Source organism: Alligator sinensis, unplaced genomic scaffold (assembly GCF_000455745.1).
Source record: "Alligator sinensis unplaced genomic scaffold, ASM45574v1 scaffold148_1, whole genome shotgun sequence".
Classification (NCBI taxonomy): domain Eukaryota; kingdom Metazoa; phylum Chordata; order Crocodylia; family Alligatoridae; genus Alligator; species Alligator sinensis.
Window position 1 is genome coordinate 1,283,761 of NW_005842407.1, and position 8,450 is coordinate 1,292,210.

At 48.6% G+C, this 8,450-nt stretch overlaps 1 protein-coding gene across 2 annotated transcripts in view; it reads left to right on the plus strand.

The window, feature by feature from the left end:
* The window catches only part of LOC102382656 (C-type lectin domain family 2 member L-like), a 25,440-nt gene extending 18,764 nt beyond the window's left edge, over positions 1–6,676 (plus strand). The window contains exons 1-6 of one of the 2 annotated variants that reach the window (XM_025211465.1): positions 7–327; positions 471–572; positions 2,140–2,327; positions 4,684–4,787; positions 5,075–5,225; positions 6,436–6,676. In XM_025211465.1, the coding sequence (XP_025067250.1) occupies positions 255–327; positions 471–572; positions 2,140–2,327; positions 4,684–4,787; positions 5,075–5,192 (585 nt within the window). In that variant the 5' untranslated portion in view covers positions 7–254 and the 3' untranslated portion in view covers positions 5,193–5,225; positions 6,436–6,676. Of the gene's footprint in view, positions 1–6; positions 328–470; positions 573–2,139; positions 2,328–4,683; positions 4,788–5,074; positions 5,226–6,435 lie in introns of those variants that run through there. The other variant, XM_025211464.1, reaches the window with a different exon arrangement.
* The last annotated feature ends 1,774 nt before the right edge of the window (positions 6,677–8,450 follow it).

Genomic DNA, 8,450 nt, shown 5'->3' on the forward strand with positions numbered 1-8,450 from the left:
TGGGTCACGGGCCGCCCCGGGCGGGCGAGGAGCCGGGTCTGGGGCCAGGACAGCTCCGCCCCGAGCCCGCCCGGCCCACAGACAGGCCGCGGGCAGGCGTCCCTTGACCAGTCATTCCTGCCTTCCGCCAAGACCGGTCCCGGCTCCACCCCGGAAGCAGCGGAGCCAGGACACGGGCCAATCGCGGGTCGGGACGAGGAGGACGAGGTCTGAATCGCCCGCGAAATGAAGTGTGTTTCCCGCGCTCCCGGGCCATGGCGGAGGCGGGGGCGCTGCAGAGCTGTGAGCTGTTGCCGCGGCCCTGCGGGGGCGGAGCGGCCCGGGGCGGTGAGCGGGACCCGGTGGGGCTGGAGGGAGGGGGTGCCCTGCACATGCCCCGGGGATTTCCCTTGCTGCCCCAGCACCGCCCTCCCCGGCGCTGCCGGACTCCTGCCTAGATCTCAGTAACCCCCCGCTCTGCTCCATTTCAGGTCTGTGCTCCAGCCTCGGACTGTGGAAAGGTCTGACCCTGCTCCTGCTGGCAGCTGTCCTGGTGCTGGTGCTGGTGCTGGCTCTGGCGCTGGCACAGAGAGGTAAATGCCCTGCGTGGAAGGGGGGCTTCCCCCAGGCTGCAGCAGCCCCCAAATCCCTTGTCCCTGATCAGTGATACGCTTCAGTCTGCCTTTAGTCTTCATGTTATTTTCGGTCAACATTTAATGCGTCCGTGAGGCTTTTAAATCCATGAGATGAGATCAGTGGTTCTCAACCGGGTGCTGCCACACTGGTCTGCCATGAGATGCTTTCCCAGGTGCTGCAGCAACATCGTGGTTTCATAACTCCGGGTCATCACCCATTGCTGGGAAGAATCATTTCCTCCTAAGTAACTTGAGAGTACACCAAATGTCCCCATGCTGGTATCTGGACACTACGGCATTCTACTTTCCTGGCCCCTTGGCAGCCAGGTTTACTCATCTAAGTTCCCCAGTGCCACTTATGTCCAGGTTGGCATTTTGTCTTGGGGCATGTGTGTAGGGCTATGCATGCAGGAGCAGAGTGCCAACTTGTGCATAGCTGGCATTTGGGGGATTAAGAGGACTACATCTGGTTGTCCAGGTGTCCAGAAAAGAAGAGAATGGACACTTACAGGGTGGCAGAGTCCTAGGCTCTAGGCCACTGGTTCTCCACCCCCAGCCCCATCAGGCCATGTGAGATCCTATCAAAACTTTTTTTAAATGGATGTACAGTCAGTAAGTTGTCTGGGTGCAGCCCAGATAACACATTGACAGCTGCAAGCATGGCCCGCTATGCCAAATAGGTTGAGAACTAGTGCTCCAGGCCAAACTGCCTTATAATAGTTTATTTGTCCAAGGAACAACACAGTTGAACTTGGATCAACGATGCAAAGATTTTCCAAATGTCTTTGTTCCGTTTTATGTTATGACATTTTTATCTTTGAAATTCTCCACGTAGGAATGGTATCCAGACTGTAGCATGTAGCTTTAGGTCTCCTACTTCCAGTTCCTACATAGCTTGAGAGACAGCTACAAGCAGGCACATAATTGCTTCTTATGCTACTTTCCATACAGGCAATTCTTGTGCTTGCTACAGAGCATTTTGTGAAAGGGAGATGGCCTTTAACGGACCATGTGCCTAAATGGCACATTGCCCATGGTTGGGCTTCTGACCTATGGTGGGTGATCAGGTTAATAGCTGTCATTAACTGTAGATCAGTGCTAAAGCACTGCTAACATGTTGACAGCTAGGGGTGCATGGCTAGAGGTTTTTTGGGCCGATACCGATGGCCTATTTTAAATGAGCCATGTTGGCCAATACCAATTTGACTGCTGATACGTGCTGGAGAGCAGCGTCCAGCTGGTAAGTCTGTTGTGGGGGAGCAGATAGAAGCCCCCGCAGTGAGAGGGAGTAGGGCTGGAGTTGGGGCAGGCTCTGGACAGCTGTGGCGAGGTGGGGCATGGGATGATGCCACAGCTTGTTTTTAGAGTGCAGGGTGGAGACAGGGGGGACCATCCTCCCAAGACTAATGCGAAGGTCAGATTTAACTTTAGCTGTTTCTCCAGTTAAATTATTGACTTATCTCATAGCTGTTTAGAAAGTTGAGATGTGAATAAAATACACTGCTGATTACCTTCTGCTTGTTAGGAGCTGTCACTGAGACTGCAGCTGCCACTGTTATGACAGAGAGGTGCAGACCCTGCCCAGAAGACTGGATTTGGTACAGAAATCAGTGTTACTATTTTTCCAAAGAAATGCAAAACTGGAATAGCAGTTGGAAGTTCTGCTGGTCACACAATGCTACCCTTGCTATGATAAAAGAAAAATCAGCACTGGTGAGAATAAGAGATCATTTTCTTCTATTGCAGGGATCTTCATGAATTATTTATTTCTACCTAATATTTGTACCTAATAATCTCCCCATGAACAGATTTAGGCAAAGACATTTTAACAGGAACAGACAATTGATTCAATCTTTGAAGGTTAGTCTAACCTGCCTAGGCTAAATCACTTTGTAACTGCACAGACATCTCAGACATGCAGGCACATGGCTGCAGTGGCTCAGGATAGAGGCCTGGGGGCACTAGAGCAGCCCTCCCTTCCCTTGGACAGGGCTGAGTTTAGGGAACATGGCCAGGCCCCAATGGGATTAGGGAGGGGTTCACCTCCCTCCCCCCCACCCCCTTGCTCCTTGATAACAGAGCATATATCAGCTCTGTTATCAGCATTTATCACCCCATCAGAAAACAAGCAACCTCTCTCATTAGTTCAAACTCTTCTTAAACAAAGATGGAATGGGGGGACATTACCAGCTGAGTTGTTGATTAGCTCCCAAAAGCCCTAAGCCAACACTGCTGTCTGCCATAACACAGACCATAGCCAGCATGTGGTGTACTAGCTAATGCAGTGTGTCTGTGTAAGTCAGAGGGACAGGGGATCCCTGCTTATCAGGGTGTGGTGAAGGGGGTGGAGAGCAGGAGCAGATGCTGCTGTGCCTGCAAGTCTGCTGGAACTGCAGCCAGGGAGCAGAGGGGAGGGGCCAGCCCTGCTGTGGAGCAGAGAGCCCTTACCAGGTCAGAGAGCATGCTGGGATGCTGGGGGAGTCTGATTTAACTTAAACCAGCAAGGAGTGGGTCTGGGACAGATTGCATAAACCGGTTTGACCCAAATCAGTTAAGTCTGATACTACATTCAACCAGGTTTATCTTAAAACGGTTTTGGTGGTTTTCAAACTGGTTTATGTCTAGTGAACATCTGTTCTGTTATGGGTTTAAACCAGTTTCTGATCACTTAAACTGGCTTACTGTAATGTGTGCCTCTAGCCTAGAAGGGTAGCCTGTGCCCTTCAAGAGTTCTGGTGCCTTCAGCCAACCACTTGACCCAGAGTCAAGGCATAGCTCATGTAAAAGAAGGTACTCCAGGAAGGTCCAAGTTGGGAAAGCACCGGAGCCTAGTACTACTTCAGGGAGTGCAAGAAGTAGCACCAGAAGCAAGAAGTTGAACCAGAGCCAGGAAAAGAGCTGGGAGAAAATCTTAGTGAAGAAGTAATGGTCTACAGACAGAAAAATGTGGAAACTGGCAGCTAGGAAAGTGTGCCTAAAGACCAGTAGAGACTCATGGAAAGGGGAGGTGGTTTGTCCCCTGGACCAAGTGAGGAAGAAGTCCTAGCCCTGTCTGAGAAGTAGAAAAGACATGAGGAGAAAGACTCCTCAGCAAGGCTGGGGTTGGAAAAGACCTTCAGATTTGTCCTTGGAGAAACAGGGAGCCCAGCCCTGGCACAAAGGGGTACTGGGAGTGTGAACAGGGGTGGAGTGCAGGGCAGAAAGCTGGAGGAACAGTATGTTGAGAAGACGTAATAGACCAAATGCTGTACGGTCAAATACTGTTCTGAGTACTCCTGGCTGTGAGTAACTGGGAGAACAAAGAGGAGACTGGGATACAATGACTGCAGTGCCACTCCTGGCCATCAGGTAGCATGTTCCTGGACTGTGCCTGCACCTCTGCCAATTATATATATATAAAAGCCTTAGTCTGTATGTCTATCTGTCCATAGCGCTTTATTCGCAGTCTGATTGGTTGTCTGAAACAGCCAATCAGAGTGCTCCAAGAACATTCTGGACAGGAGGTGGGAGCAGCGGTGCGCCGTGATGGCAGCAAAGAAGTGGCCAGAGCTGGGGGTGAGGCCAGTAGTGCTGGCCTTGCTCTGCCCCTGGCCCTGCTCAGTGGACGCAGAGGGGACAGAGTGGTGGGGAAATGGGCCCGGATCTGACGCAGCAAGCGGGGAATGGGGCTGGATTAGAAGTGGGAGCAGGGCCAGATGCAGGGCTCCACCCCCACCACCCTCCATGGCAGTGGGGATGGAGGGCCGAGTGTGGGTAGTTGAGCTGGCTTTGCCCCCTGCTCTGGTGCAGAGGGCTGGATGTGGGCAGCGGGGGACGGTGCATGGACCAGCAAGGGAGTGGGGGGAGTTGCGCCGGACCTGGACCCGGACGGGGGGGGCGGCCTCTGGCCTGAAGCACAGGGAGTAGGGGAACCGGGCCAGACCCGAAGTGCTGGTGGGGGGCTGGGCCTCTGTCTCTCCTGCCCCCCTGCCCTGTGTCATTCTTGACAGGCAATTTGCTAATAGCTTCATATTCTGTCTCGAGCATTTAAATGGTGTGAATAACTGTTCTTTTTCATCCTTAATTACAGGACACTATCTACTCTAATAAAGGGGAAGAAAATTACTGGATAGGTCTAAGGAAAGAACCAGAGGGATGGCGGTGGGTAGATGGATCGCCTTTCATTAATGACACGTGAGTTACTCTAGCTGTGACTGCCTGGAGGGGTGGGGAGAAGCACATCTCTCTGATCAAAGCCAAGAAAAAAAACCTAAGCTACTCCTAAAGCTGACTTGAGGAAGTGCCTCTATGCAAATGTATTTTAAGTTTTTCCAGTGAACTGGGGGCTTTTGCCAAACATAAAATGGTGTTGCTTGGTTTTGCTTTGGTGGGAGGTGTGCAGATATTCTTTGCAGTTGTGTTCTGTAACTGCACCACCAAGTCCAGAATAGAAGCCATTTTTTCTCTTTTTTTTTCTTCAGAATTTCATTGGAAAAAGAGGGGCAAAACATGGCCTGCGCATACCTAAATATGCTGGGTTTGGCTGCTATCGACTGCATGTCTTTGAGACCTTGGATCTGCGTCAGGAAGTCCACTTGAGCTCTCTTAGTCAGCAGAGCACAGCTTGTTCAAGTAAGGCACAGGAGCAACTTGAGTTTGGTTTTCCATTTCCCTGGGGAAGGCTCCTCCAATTTACTGTAGCTGGAACAACAAATATCAGATTTTCTCCTGACACAGGGTGTTCGGGTGTCTGCCATAGCTTTTGTGCATGGGTGTTGCAGAGCTTCATAAGAAGTAGCATCCTGGGTCATACCAATAGTCCACCTAGCTCAGTGTCCTGTCCCCAGCAGTGATAGGAGTAGATGCTATACAGGGAGATCACTGAAGTGGATTTCCCTAGAGTGACCTATCACCTCTTCAGTGACCTCCCTGACATCCACCACTTACTGATTTAGAGCTGTCAAAAGAAACATCTCTCACCTTTGATGCAAATCATTACGTAGCTCCATGGCCATCTAGACTTGCTGTTTCAGGGGCACCCCGGAGTGGCCAAGGAATTTCCAGCTGGCAGAGCACTGTCGTTGTTAATATTGCTTGGAGCAGAGTGAGCCAAAAGTAGGCACTATTTAATCCTTTGCATTGGCTGCGTAGCAGATCACGTCCAGAGATGCTTGCCTTACTCCTTAGAGAGGCTAACTCTAATGACTAGACTAGACTAGAACTGATACATTACCGTGACAAACAAAGCAGAGCTAATCTGTAAATACAATGCAAAATACACTCATTTAAACACACTCAAGAATTTCTAGAGTTTTCATATCTGAAACTATTCTGGAAATTGAAAACAATAGAAAAGTTAAGGTGGCAAGGCTCTGTGGTGAGGATGATGGTTCATGGGAACTGTTTCCTTTTTCTTATCAAACAATTTTACCTCCATCCTTAATTACAGGAAACTATCTACTCTAATAAAGGAAAAGAAAATTATTGGATAGGGCTAAGGAAAGAAACAGAGGGATGGCGGTGGGTAGATGAGTCACCGTTCACTAATGATATGTGAGTTACTCTAGTTGTGACTGCTTGGAGAGGTAAGGAGAAGCACATTTGTCTGAACATAGCCAAGAAAAAAAATCAAGCTACTCCCAAAGCAGACTTGAGGAAATGTCTATAGGCAAATGTATTTTTAGTTTTTCCAGACATCTGAGGGCTTGTGGAAAACATAAAACGGTGTTGCTTCACTTCGATTTGTTGGGAGGTGTACAGGTATTCTTAGCATTTCTGTTCCGTAACTGAAACACCAAGTCCAGAATAGAAGCCATTTTTTCTCTTTTTTTTTTTTCTTCAGAATTTCATTGGAAAAAGAGGGGCAAAACATGGCCTGCGCGTACCTAAATATGGTGGCTTTGGATCCTATAGACTGCATGTCTTTGAGACCCTGGATCTGTGTTAAGAAGTCCACTCAGTCAACAGAGCACAGCTTGTTCAAGTAAGGCACAAGTGCAACTTGTGTGGTTTTCCATTTTCCCCTGGGGAGGCTCCTCCATTGTACTGGATTGTAATTGGGAGAATAAATGACTGTCACATTTTCTCCTTTTACTTATCACTTTTACTATGTGTCCTGATTGCTATTTTTAATTTTTAATGTCCTTAAAATTTCCATTAATAATTAATATAATACTAAAATGCATGTAAACATAAAAATACACTTCTTGGGAAAAGTGAGGCTTTGTTTTTATCATGGTGGGACCAGGGTTTTTTGACAAAATGGTTGGTGGGACATAAGGTGTAAGAGGATGAGAACCGCTGATTTACAGGACCAATAAAACTTATTAAACATATATATCTGAGAACTATTTACAAATTTATATTAATAAGGCAGTAAATCTTATTACTCATATACACAGACAGAAATAAGTGGATGTGACAGACAGAGGCACTTTATTGATATAAACCGTGACTCCCAATGGTCTTATTGGGGTATAGCCCCTACACTCCCAGACCTTGCAGGCTGCAGGCAAGGGAACAAACACCACTGGCACCAGGTTAAGCAGCGGCTCACTGAAAGGAACCCAATGATAAATAAACACTGGTTAGAGCAGGGGCAGGCAATTATTTTGGGCGGAGGGCTGCTTACCGAGTTTTGGCAAGCTGTCAAAGGCCGCATGGGCAGCCCCACCCCTAGACAGCTGCCCTGCCCTCTGGTTGCCAACTTGTGACTGAAAGTCCTGCCCCCTAACCCCTGACCTTTGCCATGCAAAGTCCCTCCCCTTGTCCTGGGAAGTATGCCTTTCAGCAAGGGGTTTTGCCATCTCGGAACCAAGAAAAAAAACAAATTATATTCTAAAAAGCAAACATCTACAGCATTCATTAATTTGATTTCAAAAAATATTTTTGTCCTGATTTACATGCGTTTGTGTAGTGTACACAGATGTGATTAAAATGAAGTCTTATTCTTGTATACCATGGGGATGCATGTAGATTGGCTGTGGGTGTGTGGGTATGGGGTTTCTGGGGTGCACTGTGTGTGGGGAGAGAGTGGCTGGGTTGTATGAGGGGGTATGGGGGTCTGCGTGTATGGCAGTGCGAGGGGAGGTGTGGATGCATGTGTATGCTGGAGTGTGCATGTGGGACTCACCCTATGAACACGCACCCACACACACACACTGCCCCTGTCTGTATGCATGCACATACACCTGTACTGGCAGGGCCCCATGCCACCCAGTTCCACGATGCAGCCAGGAGACATGTGGTGCTGGTAGGGCAGGAAGAGAGTGAAATGCTTGGGGGTGGGGTAGGGGTGGGCTGCTCAGTTCTGTGGAGGGTTCCCCCTGGATCCTACTGCCCCTGGCTCCTGTCAGCTTTTACAGGAAGCCAGGAGCAAATAAATATTAATTTACTAATTTTTTAGGGGTTCCGCAGGCCAGATAGAATGGCCTGGTGGGCCAGATCCAACCCACGGGCCGCATTTTGCCTGCCTCTGGGTTAGAGCATACATAAACAAGGTTACAGCAATACAAACCCACACATTGGCATAACAATCACTTGAATCCAATGTGATAATCACAATATCGTCCACAGTGTTTTTGTAGCTGACCAATGAGCAAACAAAACAGGGCAGTATGTAAACTTCTTATAATACAATATTGAAGTAAATAAATTCACAGTGAAACATACAACTTACGGCCCACACCACATACATATATGGACCAAGGCAACCTTAAACAATTACATAAACAGATCCTTCCCTACCCAGTGCCAGGTACTCCCAACCCCCATCCCCCAATTTTTTCATGTGGAGGAGCAAACAGCCCCACCCCCCAGCCAGAACCAGGGCTTTCTGCCTGTTTGAGGGGGAATAAT